Below are 18,767 nucleotides of genomic sequence, written 5' to 3' on the forward strand. Positions count from 1 at the left end.
GAGGCCAGGGCCTTGGGACAGACAGAGACCTTGAGGACACTGAGTCAGAGCTGGTATTTCTCTTCCCTCCCTCCATGAATCGCTGTCTGAAGCTGGAGAGAACTGAACACCTGTTTATTTCACTTGGAGAAGGCACCGGCACCTTCTCCACATCTGGAAACGCTCTGGTCAAGAAGACGCTGACAGGAGGGGCATGGACACCATCAGTTGCTGAGGGAGAGAGAGAACGAGGATTCAGGACCCAGAGCTCCAGACACCGGCTCTCCTCCCTCCTCCCCCAAGCCCAGGACTTCAGGTCCCTACATGCCAGCACTTCCCGAAGCCCCTCCAGTACCTTCCTCCTGTGGTGGAAGGCAGCCCTGCTTGCTTCACTGTTTATCCGCAGGGGAACAGAGGCATCGAGGTGATACAGCTGCTGGGGGCCTCCCATCACCAGACGGTTCTCTCCTATCTCCAGTGTCAGCCCCTGGGCTCCATCCTGGTGATGAGGTACAGTCAGCCCACATCCCCTAGCATTGGGAAGCTATGGCCACAAGGTCCTAGCATGCACGGTTGTGGCTTCAATCCCAGCACCAAAACAATGAGGAAAACCAAAACAAAACAAAAAGCTAAGGACAATAATTCTTGAGTCTCACGGAGCTGTTGTAGCTGTCGGTTCTCGGGGGCAAGAGAGGAACCGCATCACCATTCAAGAGAGATAACCCAGACCAGGAGTCCACGCCCCAGTGTCTTCGTTCGGAAGCAGTTTGGCTCCTAGATCTCCTGCCTCAGCCCCAGGGTGTCACTAGATCTTTTCCCTGACTAAACAGCCTGCACTCACCAGTTTAGGAAGGTCGACTTCAGCCAAGAGGAGGTCAGGGGCTTCCAACCAAAGGTTCAGGTGAGGCCGTTCTGGGCTGCATGGGAACACGGGCAGACCGGGAGTGACCCTCTACCCAGTCCCAGGACAGTCATCAGCCCAGATGTGCCCCGATGTACACAGCGGCTCACCCATGCCTGGTTCCCAGTGAGTCACTGGCATCCAGCTCCTGGATCCGAGGACGCTGCTGGGAACGGATGTTCTGTTGTGAGATGGAGCCCAGGAAAGACCGGTACTTCAGCATGCGCCATTCTGAGGGGGCAGGGTCAAAGGTCACTAAGGTGAACCCTCAGGTGGTGCTCCACAGAGGCTGAGTCACCTTCCTGGTTACCTTCTGCTCTGACCACAGAAAGCTTGGCTCTAAGAGGCTCTACCCACCTTAGTTCCACCCTTCCTGAGGAACGCACTAAGAAATTCCCGCTACACACTCATCCTGCGCTACACACTCATCCTGCGGGCTCCGGGCCTCCAACCATCTTGGCTCCACCCTCATTCTAAGAAGCTTCACCACTCCTCCAAGGAAATCCCTGACACACTCGATTCGCCTCTCCCAAGTGTAGCACCCAAGCCACCCCTGTTCCCTCTTGCTCCTCACCGGGATTTAGATGTAGGCCATACTTGTCTTCAAGGCCCTCCCTGGCGATAGTGACCACCAGTTCCCTCAAGAAATCACTATTCTAAGGTGAGGAAAAGAAGAGATGTGACAGTGGGGGTGGGGCTGGAGAAAGCACACTGCCCAGGTCTTATCCCCACCATATACCCCACCTGCATCCTCAGGTAGAAGTTGCTATTGACAGCGACGTCATAGGCAGTGCAGCCCTGGCCTTCTGTGGAGACAAAGAGGGAATGAGGTCCCCACGACCCCTATGGACGACCCATAAGTTAAACGTACCCCAGGACCAGAGACTGAAGACAGGAAGTGAGAGGCAGCATACACATTTGCGCCCCCCTGGCTCCCAGTGCTGACTGGAAGCTCCTGAGAGAAACAGTGTTGGGGAGCAGACTGGGTGTCTCCTGAGGGCACTGACTTGCATCCAGCTCGGCATGTGGCTCTCCCAGGCTCATGGGGATGCGGAAACCGGCCTGGTCCTCCTCCAGCATCTGAAGCAGCTCGTCCTCAGTCACGTCCACCGGGGGCGGGATGGAGGGAGAGTGGCAGATGTTGATGAAAACCTTTCCTTCCGATGAGTTGGTCTTTATGCAGAAACCTGCACGAGTGCCGTTATCTTGGCCATCTGGCCCTGAGTTCTCACCCACCCTCTCCTTGTTAGAGACAAGGTCTCTCACTCGATACCCAGGCTGGCCCCAGCTCTGGGACACTTCTGCCCCCCTAGACCACAGGCATCTGTTTCTTTCCGTTTTAACTGCATGCACCCAGTTTGCACGTGTGTGCATATGTGCAAGTGTGCCATGGCTAGAGTGTGCGATAGTCAGAGAGTTCTCCCACGTCACCTTTACCTGCCAAGTATGGCCCTGCTTCAGGCTCTGAGCTCTGCCTTCCCGCCTTCTATCCCTCTCTGCTTCTCTCAGGCACTTGGCTCTTTCTTACTTTGAATCTCCACTTCCCATTCTGCAGCTGTGGCCCAGTATTTGTTGATAATCGTCCTTTGTGTTCTAGGCCTCTGTACCCAGTGATGACCTGTCACCTTCATCTGGTGTCTCCAGTTTCTACTGACCCTCTCAGGATCTCCCATCCACCCTTCCATCTACCCACCTACTTACCTACCTATTTATCTAGACAGACATTTCACTCTATATCTATTTCTCACCAGGCTTGGGCTGGATCTGTGTAGATTCTGGCCTGGCTGTCTGGGCTTGCTGGAGCTCTTTGGAAGCCTGGGGGTAAAAAAGTAAACAACCATCCAGGATGAGTGTATGAAGTCAACCCCCTTATCTGCTCCTCAAAAGTCTATAGGACAACTCACATGTGACAGCTCAGGATCACATGGGGTATTATACAGTCTAGGACCATTTAATTTTTACAAGAACTCCCAAGATCACTCCAACTCCATTTTTTTAAAAATCTAGTAAATCTTGAGCCAAACAACTACAATTCCCATAGGTCTCCTTGCTGCCATAGGGCATTCTGGGAACTGAAGCCGCATCTCTGAATGCCAGTTAATAATAGATCTTTAAATACCCAGGTTCCCGCCAGTCTAGTCAGCCCGCACCTTCAGCAGCAACTCCTGAAACCGCACCGTCTCTTCGCCCATCGACTCTGCGTCGCTTAGCTCTGGTGTCAGAAACTTCGAGTCCGCCATGGCCCTAGGAAAAAGTCCTAGGCGTTCAAAACCTGGAGAATTTCCCAGATAAACGAAGCCAGCCTAGGGTCACAGTTGATTGTGTGTGTTGATATAGGATTTCTCCGTGTAGCCCTTCCTGGCTGACCTGGAATGTTTTGTAGACCAGGCTGACCTCGAATTCACAGAGATCGGCCTGCTTATGCCTCTAAAGGGCTGGGATTAAAGGCGAGCGCCACCACCTCCCGGCCAGTCGAGTACACAGTACTCCACATAGAATCCTAAAATCTGTCCTGAAAACAAATGGTCTACGGTTCCATTATGCTGAAGGCTCCGTCCTCAAGTCTCTTAATCCTGATCAAGATGCGTAAACGAAAGCCACACTTCCGGCGTCTGTATTACCAAGGAACTGAAGCAGCCACAGTTAAACCCACCTCAACGCCCTATCATCCAAAGCAGGCACCCAAAACACCGGCCACTTGTATTAAAGAGCCGAAGCCACGCCCTCTTAACCAACCAATCAAAAGGGCTGAGGAGGCCCGCGAAATGACACACTTCCTGAATCAATAAAACCTACATTTCCGCCCGTCCCTAACTGCAGGCGTTACAGTGCAGAAAGGCTTGCCACTATGAAAACTTTAGTATCTCCTGCTCTTGTGTATCACCCGTTAGGCTCTGGGTCCGATCCCACCCAACATACACAGTCTCAATGCTATTATCCGCCCTTTTTGAACAAAATGAATAAACTTTTGCTTATAAAGAAATTATGGAGGCGGAGGAGGCTGGAGAGAGTTCAACGGCTGAGTGCTGACTGCTCTTCCAGAAGACGAGACACCAACACCCACTTTGCGACTAACAAACCCCTGTAATTCCAGTTCTAGGGGATCCGTCGCCCTCTTTTGGCCTCCTGGGATAATGCATGTACATGATGTATAGACATGCATGCAGGCAAAATACTCGTGCACATAAAAGTAATCTTTGTTTGCTTCTTTTCAAGAAAGGAAAAGAAGTGGGAGTGGAGAAGAAGGCTCAGCAGTTTAAGAATACATGTTGTTTTTGGAGAGATCTGGGGTTAAGCTCCTAATACCCACATGGTCGCTCCCAACTGCCACTGGGCTCACTCCAGCCCAATGCCTCCATCGCCCACTTCTGGCTTCCAGAGGTACCGCAGACACCTAGTGCAAAGACATACCTCAGGGAAAACACGCTTACAAAGAAAGATAAATATTTTTAGCCGGTGTGCTGGCACACGCCTCGGGAAGAGTTAGGTGGATTTTTGTGAGCGAAAGCCAGACGGGTCTTACATAGTTAGCTCCAGGACCTCCAGAGCTTCCCAGTGAGACCCTGTCTCAAGAAAGCAACACAAAACTATCTTTTTCTAAGTAGTCTAAGTTACACTAGCCGAAGCCCTTCTGCTAATGCGGGACCCCACCCATTTCTGTTCTTCCAGAAACTACATTTCCCAGCGTCCGCACGTAGGCGGCACCCCGTGGCTCTGAAGTAGGCGGGTCACATCGTATAGCTCGTGGCCCCGCCCTAATGTTGACCCCGCCCCTTTGATTGGAGTGGGCGGTGCCGCCCTTCGGACCTCCAAGTTCCTCTAGGTGGAACGTCCGGCAGTCCCTTCGCGGAAGGCGTTCGGCGTGCGATGGCGGCTACGCGAGTACAACCCTCTACCCGGGAGATTTTCACGACGCTGGAGTACGGACCGGTGCCGGAGAGCCACGCATGCGCACTGGTGAGGGTTTGCCTCGCGGCGGCTGTCTATTCCCTAAGTCCTCTGGGCGGCTTTGGGTGCACGGGTTCCCGTCATCCACTGCGGCATTCTCGGCAGCCCCGCCCCGGGCCCGCCCCCTCGGTGGGCGTGTTTTCCGTTGCGGCTTGGGAGGCTGGCCGAGGGCTGTGCGGCTCGCCCTAGGGTTCTTAACTTATAAAGCTCGTTCCTGAAGGCCGCCGTAGTGTATTCTCAGAACCCTTCAGGAACGGGTGGTCACTGAATCCCCATATCTCTCGTGAGACTTCACCTTGCTGGACCGTGGTTCCTTTAGGCCTCTTGGCACTGTGGAGGCTCACGAGGACTAGCGGAACCCCAAGTTCGATCAATCAAAACTTCCTGTGACTGCTGCCCCTGCCTGAATATCCTCACGGTGCTCTAAGATCCCCCGCCCCTTTGAAGGTCATGAGTTTTTGGTCCTCCCCCACAACCCCCGCACCAAGTTTAATGGGGTCTCTTTGGGAGATTTTTTTTTTTTTTTTTTTTTGTCTTTCATTTCTATTATTCCTTTAGAGCCTCCTGACCCAGGGCTCCAAAACCCTTTTGCAGCCCTAAGTGGGATTTGGTAGGTTCCTGGGATTTTCTTTCAAACCAATGCCCATGGTCCCAGAAATTCTTCCCAGCATCCAGGCAGGTATTAAGGAGATTGGAGAGTGTTTAAGAGGGGTCCAGCTTTGGAAGGACAGCATATAACGCTCTATAAAGTTTAGAGTGTTGATCCCAAAGATTCAAGGAGAAAGACCACTGGACTCCCCCCCCACTCCCCCCTAATCACCATGGCCAAAGTAATTAAAACAAGTAATTAAGCAAGCTTTTTCTGAGTACATAAGCTACCTCCCCAATAGGTTTGGGTTTTAGAAGTCAGTCATGGATATGAGGAAGACAAGGTTTTATAGCTTGGGGATAGGGAGTTTCCAAATGGTAGATTTGGCCAGCAAAATAGTTGTGGGATACAGAAGCAAAACATAGGCATTTTTATGCCCTCCGAAGCAAAGGCACTAACTATTGCAAGATGTTCCTAAAACAGTAGCCATGGCAACCGTTTGAAACAAAGGTAGGGTCGCAAAATGATTATAATACCCTCTTAAAACCAAGGCATGGTTGAGGTTTCCAGGAACAGGCAGTACAGAACCATGTGTACTTAAGGTTACCGGTGGCGCATAGCCCCATCCTTGAGAAACAGGTTTAAACAAGAAAGAACCTAGCTAGTCGTCACTGTAAGAAGCTTTCCATCAAGAGATGTCACCAAGATTCTGTCTGGTAGGATCCCACCCCTGATAGCTGCTCTAGGGCTGTTTGGTGTTCCGGCACGGAGAGCCCAGGGTCAGCTAGGCACGGCTCTGCAGGTGCAGGTACTGTGAATCCATCGTAATGAGATGAGCCTAGTGTTACCCGGGCTTTATGCTCCTGGACTAACAGTTGCAGTGGAGACTCCAGCCAGGGAGATGCCTGTTAAAAGGTACTGCACTATTGGAGTAACTACGGGTATAGATTGAGGTGAGAGGATCTGGGACGATTCCGAGACCCCAGCTGGAAGCTGGTTAGAAGCGGTGTGCCGAGAAGTCACAGTAATCGGATGAAGACTGGAATAAGTTGATGGAGAGACCATGCCAACCTCTGCTAAGCACGGTTTTACTTAATCCTCGGAACGGCAGAGAGGGGATTATTTTTGTGATTTTAGTGACAGAACACCAGGTTGACGAGGGAAGTAAGTTTGTCCCTAGTCCACACAGCTTAAAGAAGTTTGGATATGGTGGACAAACCAGTAATCCCAGCATTTGGAAGGCCAAAGCAGGAGAGTTACGACTTCCAAATCAGCTAAGCAGTCTCCAAAAATGCGAGGAAGAGCTGGGCCTGTCACCACGCCTTGGATTCTCGTGCACCCCCCCCCCCCCAATCAGCTTTCCCCAACAAAGCCTCAGGTTTACACTCTATGGGCAACTGGACCGGAAAACATGTTTTCTTTGGCTTGAGCTTTGTTTTTGGAGATGTCATTTATTGTACAATTAATTCCATCTAAACATCCTGGATACTGGTTACTCTTGAAAAATAAAATTCCCAAAGTTTGGCAACCTTTTGGCTCCAGTTCCCTGACAAAACTCATCTGGAACCAATTGTCTTGGCTACTTTGGGACATTTAGAGCTCTTGGTGTCCAATGGGCGCTCTACTCTTCTTCCTTGGCCTGCCGGGACCCTTGGACATTCTTGTGGGAGTTTGTTTTCCATCTCCTCCACAGCAGCTGATGTCAGGAACTCCCATGCATCCATCACTCCCCTTCAACAGCTAATGCGCAGGCCAGTGTTTGCCGCTGCTGCCTTCTTTCCTCTCGGGTAGTTTATACAAATGCCAGCTGTTGTGCTGCCCTCACATAAATATTTGAGTCTTCGTTTCTAACAGATAAGGGTTGTGTTATCACGGCATGAGCTGTCAATCATTAGAGTCTGGCTCCCAGCTTGTGTTCACATGGCCCCACTTCCAAAATGGCTCTGGCTTGGGGAAGGCCTCCGTCTGGAACATTTGGGTGACGATGTTTTTTTCTCTTGATAAGATGTATTTATTTGTTTTTATGTAAGTACACTGTCTTCAGACACACCAGAAGAGGGCATCCGATCCCATCACAGATGGTTGTGAGCCACCGTGTGGTTGCTGGGATTTGAACTCAGGACCTCTGGAAGAGCAGTCAGTGCTCTTAGCCACTGAGCCATCTCTCCAGCCCCTTTTCTTTTCTTTTTAAAAGATTTTTATTTTTTTGTTTTGCTTTTTGGGACAGAGTTTCTCTGTGTAATTCTCCCTAGCTGGAATGCTCCAAGTAGACAGTCTGGCCTGAACTCACAAGCAATTCTCTTGCCTCTGCCTCCCAAGAGCTGAGATAAAAGGTGTGCAGTACCACCCCTAGCCAAGATTTATTTTTTGTTGTTTATGATTATGTGTCTGTGTGTGTGCGTGTGCACATGCTTATGAGTGACCAAGTAGGTCAGCAGAGGGGTTTAGATCCCTGGGGCTGGCGTTGTAGGAGCTTTTAGCTTTGGAGGCAGCTCTTCTGCTCCAGGCCTTCTTCTCTGACCCAGGCTCTCACTGGATTTCCCCATGTAGCCTAGGCTGGCCTTAAGTCATAGTGATCCTCCTGCTCCTCCTCCTCGTGTTGGTCAGATTTACAGACATGTGGTGCACACTGAGCCCATTTTGCTTTAAGGATAAAAAGTAAAGATTGACAGGGCCAGGGAAGACATCAGAGAGTGGACAGTAGAGGTTGGATTGTTACAGCAGAAGATTTAAGGAGGGAGAGAAAGTGGCATGCATGGAGAGGAAGCGGAAGTCGAGGTCACCGAAGGAACGACAGTGGCTCTGCTGACTTTCTGTGTCTTCGTCCCCTCTCCCCAGGCATGGGCACAGTTTCCCAGAGGCAAGGTGGTACAAACCCCTGGCTAAGCCTGGCCGTGGTGGCTCACACCTCTAGTCCCAGCACTCGGGAGGTAGAGGCAGGAGGCAGCCTGGTCTGTTGAGCTAGTTCCAGAACAGCCAGAGATGCACAGAGAAACCCTGTCTTGAAAAATGAAAATAGTATTAGTGTTAATAATAATAAAGAAAGCAGTAGAGCTCTTGCCTGACTTGCTCAAGGCCCTGGGTTCCATCCCCAACAGCAGAAGATAAGCAAAACCACTGACCGTGTTTCCACGTAAACAAAGCCAGTTTAGTCATTTCTCTGTGGATGAAAGTGAGGTGTGTGTGTGTGTGTTTGTGTGTATGTGTGTGTGTGTGTGTGTGTACATGTATATGTGTGTGTATATGTGTGCATATGTGTGTATGTGTGTATATGTGTATATGTGTGTATGTGTGTATGTGTGTGTATGTGTGTATGTGTGTGTATGTGTATATGTATGTGTGTATATTATGTATATATGTGTATGTGTGTATATGTATGTGTATATGTGTGTATATGTATGTCTGTATATGTGTGTATGTGTGTGTGTATATATGTGTGTATATATAGGTATGTGTGTATGTATGTGTCTGTGTGTGTGCATGTGTGTGTATATGTGCATGTGTGTGTATGTGTGTGTACATGTATATGTATGTATATGTGCGCATATGTGTGTATATGTGTATATGTGTGTATGTATGTATATATGTGTGTATATGTATGTGTATATGTGTGTATATGTATGTCTGTATATGTGTGTATGTATGTGTATATATATGTGTGTATGTATATGTATGTGTGTATGTGTGTGTCTGTGTGTGCATGTGTGTGTATATGTGCATGTGTGTGTATGTGTGTATGTATATATGTGTGTGTGTTTGTGTGTGTGTATGTATGTGTATGTATGTGTATGTGTGTGTATGTATATGTATGTGTGTATGTGTATGTGTGTGTGTATGTGTGTGTGTTCACATTTAAGCCAGGCATACTAGTGCACACAGTAGATGGGTGCAGGAGGCTTGGGGGTTCATTCATGAGACCTCAGTGAGTTTAAACGAGCCTGTGCTATTATTACATTTGATCCTGTCTCAAAAAGAAAGAAACAAAGAAATAGAGTCCAAGTTGCTGCCTTTGCAGCCCAGGCTGGTCTGAGAACTGGCAGGGTGCAGGCTGTGCACACACATGGCTGTGCACACACATGGCTGTGCACACACATGGCTGTGCACACACATGGCTGTGCACACACATGGCTGTGCACACACATGGCTGTGCACACACATGGCTGGGCACACACATGGCTGGGCACACACATGGCTGGGCACACATGGCTGTGCACACACATGGCTGGGCACACACATGGCTGTGCACACACATGGCTGTGCACACACATGGCTGTGCACACACATGGCTGTGCACACACATGGCTGTGCACACACATGGCTGGGCACACACATGGCTGGGCACACACATGGCTGGGCACACATGGCTGTGCACACACATGGCTGGGCACACACATGGCTGTGCACACACATGGCTGTGCACACACATGGCTGGGCACACACATGGCTGGGCACACACATGGCTGGGCACACACATGGCTGTGCACACACATGGCTGTGCACACACATGGCTGGGCACACACATGGCTGGGCACACACATGGCTGGGCACACACATGGCTGGGTGCAGGCTGTGCACACACATGGCTGGGCACACACATGGCTGGGCACACACATGGCTGTGCACACACATGGCTGTGCACACACATGGCTGGGCACACACATGGCTGTGCACACACATGGCTGGGCACACACATGGCTGTGCACACACAGGCCAGTACTCACTAACATACAGAGTTTCAGATAATGTTTACCATGGTAAAAAACAAACAAAAAAAAAACTGGATTGCAAGTATAACTTGATAGTGTAGGGTCCTGAGTTCAAACCCCAGCCCCAAACAAAAACAACAGGCAGACAGGAGAAGAATGAGCTGAGGGCAAAGGGTGCAAATGTCCCCTCGAGGACAGCAAGGGGCTGAGCTGTCCCTGCTGCCTCATAGACTTCTTCAATCTCCTTCCTTCCTCCAGGCCTGGCTGGACTCCCACAACCGCCTCTTGGGCCACTATGTCAATGGGATGTGGCTGAAGCCAGAACACAGGAATTCAGCGCCTTGCCAGGATCCCATCACAGGTTTCTGAAGAGTCCAGTCATTCAGGAGGAACAAGCCCCTGAGTGCAGGAACAAGCGCTGACGGTGGTGGGGTGGAGTTCTCATTTCCCTGCTGCTGGCCTCAGAAAGTACAGTCCCTGGTGCCCCTAAAGGCTTTTGAAGCCCCTCTCTACTGGATTTTCTTCCTCAAGACTAGTATAATGGCTCCTACCTCCAAACCCAGCCGTCCAGAGGCTGAAGCAGGAGGATCGTGAGTTTGAGGCCAGCCTGAAATACTGAGTGACTCCAGGCCATACTCAGCTTCATAGTGAGACATTTTTAAATAAAGAAGAAAAGGCTGGAGAGACAGCTCAGTGGTTGGAAGTGTGTACTGTCCTTTCAGGAGACCCAGGTTCATTCAGCACCTTGTCAGGGCCAGGCTGCTCAAAGCCACCTGTCACTTCAGGTCCAGACTCCTGCGGGCACTTCATGTTGATGCTGCACATACATACATGCAGGCAAAACACTCATAGCTAATTCCAAATAAATAAAAGTTTAAAAACACTGCCAAGTGTTGGTGTGGATCCCTTTAATCCCAACACTCAGGAGACTGACAGACAGATCTCTGAGTTTGAGCCCAGCCTGGTCTACAGAGAGAGTTCCAGGACAGTCAGGGCAACACAGAGAAACCCTTTCTCAACAAAACAAACAAAAGGTTTAAAAATCAGAGTAAGAAAGGAAAGAAGGGAAAGAAAGTCGGATCCTGCCTGCAGGGCTCCGTGAGAGCGGTGACTGGTGACTAGGGGAAGGCCTGAGACCCACAGGGAACGTCTGACTCGGGCTTCCCCCGCCTGGGCCCCCACTTGTCTCTGCAGGAGAAATCCTGGCCAGCTGCCTGCAGGCAGAGGCTGAGGACGTCGCCGCAGCTGTGGAGGCTGCAAAGATAGCATTCAAGACCTGGAGCCAACTCTCTGGAGCTGCTCGGGGCCAACACCTAACCCGGTGAGGAAGCCCAGGCAAGGCCCACAAGGGAAGAGATGGGCCTTGTCCCTCGGGGGCTGTGGAATCACTGATTCCTTTCCCTGAGATCCCTCCGAGTTAATGGTTCATGTTTCCTGAATGCATATGGCGCTGCGAGTCAGTGGCCAGAACGGCCATTGTTTCTCACGGTTCACCGGGACTAATATCTGGGGAAGCCCTGTTTCTCAGCGCTTCATTAGAATCTGAGCTCCCTGCTTGCCATCAGGGTCTGGGGACAGCTATAAAGATCCCATCTCCCACAATGCATTCGAATCAGAGGCTAAGATTAAAGTTCCCAGCTATCTCTGGGACTAGCTGGTAAGCGGTGACCAGGATGTTCTACAGTGCCCACATAGTCTTGACGCTCTCCTAGTCACATTTCCTATGCAGCTTTGGTACCTGCTGTCCCCAATCAACCACGGACCTGCCCCTAGAGTTTTGTGGGAATTCAGGTTGCTCTGAGCACGGACCAACTCCTTGTGTTCTCCGAAGGCTGGCCAAGGTTATTCAGAAGCACCAGCGACTGCTGTGGACCCTGGAGTCTCTGGTCACTGGGCGCGCTGTTCGAGAAGTTCGAGATGGGGATGTGCCACTGGCCCAGCAGCTGCTCCAGTACCATGCAGTCCAGGCCCATGTGCAGGATGCCACACTGGCAGACTGGGAACCCATGGGTAAGAACCCAGGCCCTCAAAAAGCTCTCCTGACCCATAAACCAACCCCTCCATCCCTCAGTATGGATTCTTTGCAGGAGTCATTGGTCTCGTCCTGCCGACTTCCTTCTCTTTCTTGGACATGATGTGGAGAGTCTGCCCTGCCCTGGCTATGGGTAGGTGAGGGCTGTGGTTCCCCTCCCCGCCACCCCGTCAGATGGTTGGGATCCAAGGAGACGGGCCCTGTGGTGTGTAAGAGGAGGGTAGAGGTCTGGTCTCAGATCTGAAGAAAGAGAGCTGGAGGCTGGACTTTAGGGTTTTCTGGTTGTTCCCCTTCCCCAGGCTGCACTGTGGTGGCCCTGGTACCTCCAGCTTTCCCAACACCTCTCCTCCTGGCTCAGCTGGCAGGGGAGCTTGGCTCTTTCCCAGGGATCCTCAATGTGGTATGTGGCCCTGCCTCGCTGGGGCCTGTCCTGGCCTCCCAACCTGGAGTCCAGAAGGTGGCCTTCTGTGGAGCTGTGGAGGTATCCTCAGGGCTGGGAGTGGGATGGACAGGGCTAAGAGTCAAGAGGCTCCTGTCATAACTGAAACCCGTGGCTCCCTCAGGAAGGACGTGTTCTGCGCCGGACTCTAGCAGGCAGGGGACCCAAGCTGGGCCTGGCGCTAGGCACAGAGTCACTGTTGCTGCTGACGGATTCGGCAGACGTGGACTCCGCCGTGGAAGGTGTTGTAGATGCTATCTGGTCAGACCGCAGCCTGGTGAGACCAATGCTCACGTCCCCAAAGTCCAACTTTCCGCCGTATCTCTCCAGATACATGAGGTGTTCCTTCCTAACTTGTTTCTACTTTCTGTTCTGAGGGCCTTTTTATTATCTGAGAAAGGGTTTCATGTTGCCCAAGCTGGCTTCCAACTCACTATGTAGCCCAGGCTAGCCCTGAACTCCTAATCCTCCTGGGGTTACAGGTATATGCCACCATTCTGGGCCAGTCACCGATTTTGTGCAGTGCACCTCTTGCCTGCTGATGCTCCTCCATCCCTGGAGCCCACCCCTCTGTTCTCTCGACAGTACCCCTGATTTTGACCACTTTTGATGCCTTTTTCCAACAGGGGGGGCTGAGGCTCCTCATCCAGGAATCCGTGTGGGATGAAGCTATGAAACGACTCCAGGCTAGGATGGCACAGATCCGGGTTCGGCGAGGACTGGACGGGGCTGTGGACATGGGGGCTCGAGGAGCTGCTGCCCGAGACCTGGCCCAGAGCTTTGTGGATGAGGCCCAAAGCCAGGGTGCACAGGTGAGCCCCAGCTGCACAGTGGAGTCTGAGACCTTGACTAGCCAACTTCTATGTCAGGGTAAGAAGAGCTAAAGTCTAGTCTCCTGAGTAAGGAAGGCAGTTGTCTGGACTTCAGTGTCTAAGGGAAGAGGGCTGGGGGTCTGGATGCCCAGGTTGAGGGAGATGCCTGGGGCTTGGACCCCTGGACCTGAAGGAGATACCTAGATCTAGGAAGGAGCGCTGAAGCTCGGTGTTTGCAGGAGGGCTAAGCTGTGTCCCTGGGTCTAGAGAGGACAGGCATGTATCTATCACTTTTCCTCCCCAGGTATTCCAAGCTGGTGATGTGCCCCCCAGCAGCCCGTTCTTCTCTCCAGCCTTGGTTTCTGGCCTGCCTCCAGCAGCCCCATGTGCCCAGGCTGAGGTGAGACCCCCGAGACTGCCCTTCCATCCTCAGTAACCTGTGGGCCACATCCTATACCTCAGAGTGTTTGAGAGACGCTGCGACTGGGGCCTGGGAGCACTGTGACTTCCTCGGGTGGGTTAAGTACTGACTGGAGGGTTTCCTCTCCAGCCAACGCCTGTCCCTTCTAGGTGCCGTGGCCTGTGGTTATGGCCTCTCCTTTCCGCACGGTCAAGGAGGCACTCGCCCTGGCTAATGGAACACCGCGGGGAGGCAGCGCCAGTGTGTGGAGTGAGAGGCTAGGGCAGGCCCTGGAGCTGGGCTATGGGTCAGTTGGTACTTCCTCCCCCTGCCTATACCCTGTCCCCCACTCAGGTGTCTCCCTCCCTCTTTACCCAGCTACCCCTCCCCCTGTGTCTTTGCCTGCCTCATAGGCTCCAGATGGGTACAGTGTGGATTAATGCTCATGGTCTCCGAGACCCTGCGGTGCCTATAGGTGGCTGCAAGGAGAGTGGGTCTTCCTGGCATGGAGGTCCAGATGTGAGTGCCCCTCTGCCTCTGTATCTCTTGACACCTAATACCTCTCAAGTCACCTTGAGACCATCTGGCCCTTGGTGACCACGCACCTCTCACAGGGCCTATACGAGTACCTGCAGCCCTTGGGGACACCTTCACAGGAGTCCTTCGTATGTGACAGTCTCAACTATGACACATTTGGCCTTGCTGTGTCCTCCAGCCTGCCGTTGGGGCCAGAAACAGGGCCTAGGTGAGCTGTTGCAGGCCTGGTAGCCTAAGGGTGAGGATGAGGGGATGGGGGCGGCTTATAGCCAGTCTTGGGGTTTCCAGTTCTTAGTGCAGCTTTCTGGGTCCTAACCCCACGTGTAAAGAGAATCTCAGTTCTACTTAATGGTTTGAGTTTTTCCAGAAGCAAGAATTCAGGGTGTACCCAGATGTTCATAGGAACAGGAATTTAGAGTCTCCAGGGGGCTCAGTGTAGTGAGAGTTTTGGATAACCCTAGAAACTCGGGGGGTAGGAATTCAGAATCCTCCACAGGCTCATGGGGAGCAGGTGTTTGAATCCTCCCAGAAGCTCATGAGAATAGAGATTTGAGTCCAGAAGGTTCCTGGGATCTGAGAGGTCCGACCTGTGATATAGACCTGTCAGTCACCTACATGGACTAAGTCTCCTCCCACCCCGCTCTGCAGCCCAGCACCCCCCTATGGGCTGTTTGTCGGGGGCCGTTTTCAGCCTCCTGGGACCCAGAGCTCCAGGCCCGTCCAAGATTCTTCAGGCAAAGTCTCTAGCTATGTAGCTGAAGGGGGAGCCAAGGACATCCGCGGTGCGGTAGAGGCCGCTCATCAGGCTGCGCCTGGGTAAGAGGGCCAAGGGGAAGCCGGAGGCTTGGGTAGCTGGGAAAGGAGTAAGCTTGGGACTGGAGCCCTCGGTTGAGGCTGTGGATAGAGGTGGCAGTCAGGGTGTACTTCTAACTTTCATTGTTTGCCCACAGCTGGGGTGCCCAGTCTCCAAGGGCCCGAGCGGGTCTGCTGTGGGCCCTGGCGGCTGCTCTGGAGCGTAGGAAGCCAATCCTGGCCTCACACCTAGAGAGGCACAACTTGTCTAAGGTTGCCAAGACGGAAGTAGAGCTGAGTGTGAAGCAACTCCAGACGTGGGGCACCCAGGTTCAGGACCAAGGCCAGACACTACAGGTGAGACAGAGCTGAGCAGGTGGATGGACAGACAGCCGAGAGTCAGAGCCCAGGCTTAGCTCCAGAAATTCTAGAAAACACATTTAACTCCCGATGAGAGGAGAGACAGATCAGTGCTTGGCTGAGAAGCCATGGCTCAGAGCACAGGGGGAGGGTCTCAGCACAGGAGAGCAGGGGGCTCCTGAGTGCACGCATTGTAGCACTCCTCAGATGAGGCCGTCCAAAAATCTATGTAATGTAGGCTTGACTGTGTTCAAGAAGGCTTTGTAGACACACAGTGGGCATGGTGTGCAGGTCTGTGATCTCAACATCTGTACAATAGAGGCAGAAAGATCACAAGTCGAAGGTCAGCCTTGGCCACAGTGAAATCCTGTGTCAAAAGACCAAAGGCATTGCTGAGCATGATGGCGTATCCTTACCCTAGCAGGGATGGGTTTGGTCTCAGCACCCAGGTCAGAGGCCTTTCCACCTCCTGTAACTCCAGCTCCAGGGCACCTCACACTCCCTTCTACTCACAAGTGCACATCACTCGCCCCACACACAACAATTAAAAAGTGAACCAAGCCTGTAGTTCCAGTACTCGAGAGACAGAGGGAGGTAGATCTATGTTCGAGGCTATCCTGCTCTACAGAGTGACTTCCAGGACAGCAAGCACTGCCCAGAGTCTTGAAAAACCAAAACTCTATATAATCAGTCAAATCAATCAATCAAGCTGAGCATTGGTGGTGCCTGTGTTTAATCTCTGCACTCAGAAGGCAGAGGCAAGCAGATCTCTGAGTATAAGGCTAGCCTGGGCTACCTGGGGAGCCCCTGTCTCAAAACGAACCAGACACAAACAAGTGTTGGAGTGGTTCAGTGGTAGACCACACTTGCCTGTTCTACCATGGTTGGAGCCTCCACAATACCTCAGAACACATGGATGGTACAGGCCCAAGGTCTCTCCATAGGCAGGAGCATGGCAGGTTCGAGGCCCAGAGAGGTTACGTAACTTATGCTGATCCCATAAAGCTGGTGAGTGCTCACTGGGAGCCAGAGTTTTAGGCCCTGAGCCAGCATCCCCTAGTCACACCTTATTGGAGCTGCTCTGGAGATAGGAACGTGTCAAATGTGAGAGAATAGGGCAGGTAACAGAGAGGCCTCTGGGAGCTTGTCCTTGATGTGTCTGTCATCTGTCCCTGTAGGTAACAGGACTGAGAGGTCCTGTGCTCCGGCTTCGAGAGCCACTGGGAGTGCTGGCTGTGGTGTGCCCAGATGAGTGGCCCCTGCTGGCCTTTGTTTCACTACTGGCCCCTGCACTGGCCCATGGCAATGCTGTGGTCTTAGTACCCAGTAGGACATGTCCTCTGCTGGCCTTAGAGGTCTGTCAGGTAAAATCACCTGCTTCCCCTCCTACCTGCTACTCCTGGGTTTTCTGGAGCTCAGTTGGCCTCCTCCCTCCTGGGTAGCCATGGTAACTTGAGTTGCAGCATCCCGTCTAAGTCCTTAAGTCCTACTCCTTTTATGAGCCCCTACAGCCTCTGCCAGATGCCCACTCTTCCCCTGCCCCACTGATGTTCAACCCTGGGTGTCCCGCTCTCCTCCCAGGATATAGCTACTCTGTTTCCTGCTGGCCTAGTGAATGTAGTGACAGGAGATCAGGACCATCTGACCCGCTGTCTGGCCTTACATCAAGACGTCCAGGCCCTGTGGTACTTCGGTTCTGCCCAGGTACTTCAGGGTACTTAACCTTCACCAACAGACTTCTGTGCTAGGAGTGTGGCCTCAATCCGTAAGGACCTCTGTTGCCAACCGCAAGAAAGGCCTTGGCAACAGCTGCTGAGGTCCTACCTTGGGGAGAGGACAGTGCTTTGAGCAGAATTTCTCTGTGTAGCCCTGGCTGTTCTGGAACTTACTCTGTAAACCAGGCTGGCCTTGAACTCACAGAGATTTGCCTGCCTCTGTCTCCCAAGTACTGGGATTAAAGGTGTGCACCACTGCTGCTCAAAGAAAGGCAGTCTTCTTAACAAGGGCCTCAAAGACAGCATGGCTTTTGGAAGACCTATTGCTAAAGTATGTGCCCTAGCAACATTCCAAGGCTCTACCCTCCTGAGCCACTGTTGCTGGATGGGAAGTCCCAACTGACAAGAGCCTTGAACTGGGGAAGGATCTAAAAGGAATGTTGGCCAGGATCTAAATGCCCCGCCTTGTCAGGTCTTTGGGTCTTTATAGGTGTTTGTTGCTAAGGAAGCAGCTGCTTGGCAACCAAACCACTGGCATTACTTACTAATCACATCTCTCTCCACCCCAGGGCTCCCAGTTTGTGGAGTGGGCCTCTGCAGGAAACCTCAAGTCTGTGTGGGTAAACAGGGGCTTGCCCAGGGCCTGGGATGTGGAGGTCCAGGGGGCAAGACAGGAGCTGTGTCTTCATTCAGCACGAACGAAGGCCCTGTGGCTGCCCATGGGGGAATGATGTCGGAGCCACCCACTCCATGCCCAAGTGCTTGGAACTTTTCCCATAGCTTCTAATAAACTGAGTGACTTTGTGCATTTAAGGGCAGCTTCTTCATGTGTGGCCGGTAGGCAGCCCTGGGAGACAGCCCTGGGAGAACACTGTGTTTATCAAGAGAACTCAGCCCCATCCAGCACTCTTGGGTCAGGAGGCGGTAGAGGGAAGTCCCTGGAAGGCTCTGTCTCCTTTATACTTGATTCCAGCATTGGGTGGGCCAGAGGGTCACCCCCTTCCTGTAAGTCCCCTTTCTGAAGCTGGTCTCTATCCTAGCACAACCCTGCTGTGCCAGCCCGAGTCAGGGCCACCGCGGCTGGGTTACATACTGAGGTCACAGCCTCGGAGCAGCCAGGGCTGCCTGGAGCCAAAACTCGACAGGTGCTTGCAGATCTCCATGGAGTTAGCTTTTAGTTTGGGTTTGAGGTTTGTGGTTTTGATCTTTGGTCTGTCTCAGCAAGGTAGGAACAGCTAATCTGCACATCTGCCGTGTCTCAGCCTGGACACTGGTTACCATCATGGACCTCGAAGCATTAGGGCTTGTTTGTTTTGTTTTTTAATTTATGTATTTTATGTATATGAGCACACTGTAGCTGTCTTCAGACACACCAGAAGAGGGCGTCAGATCCCATTACAGATGGTTGTGAGCCACCATGCAGTTGCTAGGATGTGAACTCAGGACCTCTGGAAGAGCAGTCAGTGCTCTAACCACTGAGCCATCTGTTCAGGCCCTTGTTTTCTAAGCAGGATCTCACTATGTAGTCCTGTGGGCCCTGGAACTCTCTTTTCTTTT

At 52.1% G+C, this 18,767-nt stretch overlaps 2 protein-coding genes across 2 annotated transcripts; one reads left to right on the top strand and one right to left on the bottom strand.

The window, feature by feature from the left end:
• Positions 1–20: 20 nt before the first annotated feature.
• PIH1D1 (PIH1 domain containing 1) lies at positions 21–4,822 on the bottom strand. The gene is made up of 10 exons (XM_080909221.1): positions 4,688–4,822; positions 3,031–3,124; positions 2,629–2,695; positions 1,888–2,067; positions 1,625–1,686; positions 1,455–1,536; positions 991–1,111; positions 821–896; positions 335–478; positions 21–210 (listed from the first exon to the last, which is right to left on the bottom strand). Exons 2-10 carry the CDS (start codon positions 3,118–3,120, stop codon positions 169–171), a joined length of 864 nt encoding a protein of 287 aa, XP_080765347.1. The 5' UTR covers positions 3,121–3,124; positions 4,688–4,822; the 3' UTR covers positions 21–168.
• On the top strand, positions 4,710–17,980 carry ALDH16A1 (aldehyde dehydrogenase 16 family member A1). The gene is made up of 17 exons (XM_080909202.1): positions 4,710–4,837; positions 10,382–10,484; positions 11,318–11,444; positions 11,955–12,133; positions 12,211–12,288; positions 12,455–12,636; positions 12,719–12,871; positions 13,221–13,406; positions 13,711–13,806; positions 13,977–14,113; positions 14,220–14,325; positions 14,421–14,551; positions 14,992–15,159; positions 15,294–15,492; positions 16,674–16,859; positions 17,077–17,199; positions 17,780–17,980. Exons 1-17 carry the CDS (start codon positions 4,748–4,750, stop codon positions 17,939–17,941), a joined length of 2,406 nt encoding a protein of 801 aa, XP_080765328.1. The 5' UTR covers positions 4,710–4,747; the 3' UTR covers positions 17,942–17,980.
• The last annotated feature ends 787 nt before the right edge of the window (positions 17,981–18,767 follow it).

This window comes from Micromys minutus (assembly GCF_963924665.1).
Source record: "Micromys minutus genome assembly, chromosome: 32".
Lineage (NCBI taxonomy): Eukaryota > Metazoa > Chordata > Mammalia > Rodentia > Muridae > Micromys > Micromys minutus.

Bases quoted from the DNA above. Each gene is read 5' to 3' on its own strand.
- PIH1D1 (XM_080909221.1), bottom strand. From the start codon at position 3,120: ATGGCGGACTCGAAGTTTCTGACACCAGAGCTAAGCGACGCAGAGTCG. The intron at 479-820 runs GTGAGTGCAGGC...CCTCATCACCAG, and splicing joins AAGTCGACCTTCCTAAACTG to GATGGAGCCCAGGGGCTGAC. The intron at 211-334 runs GTACTGGAGGGG...TCTCTCCCTCAG, and splicing joins CCTTCCACCACAGGAGGAAG to CAACTGATGGTGTCCATGCC.
- ALDH16A1 (XM_080909202.1), top strand. From the start codon at position 4,748: ATGGCGGCTACGCGAGTACAACCCTCTACCCGGGAGATTTTCACGACG. The intron at 12,637-12,718 runs GTATCCTCAGGG...TGGCTCCCTCAG, and splicing joins CCTTCTGTGGAGCTGTGGAG to GAAGGACGTGTTCTGCGCCG. The intron at 14,552-14,991 runs GTGAGCTGTTGC...CCCGCTCTGCAG, and splicing joins GGGCCAGAAACAGGGCCTAG to CCCAGCACCCCCCTATGGGC.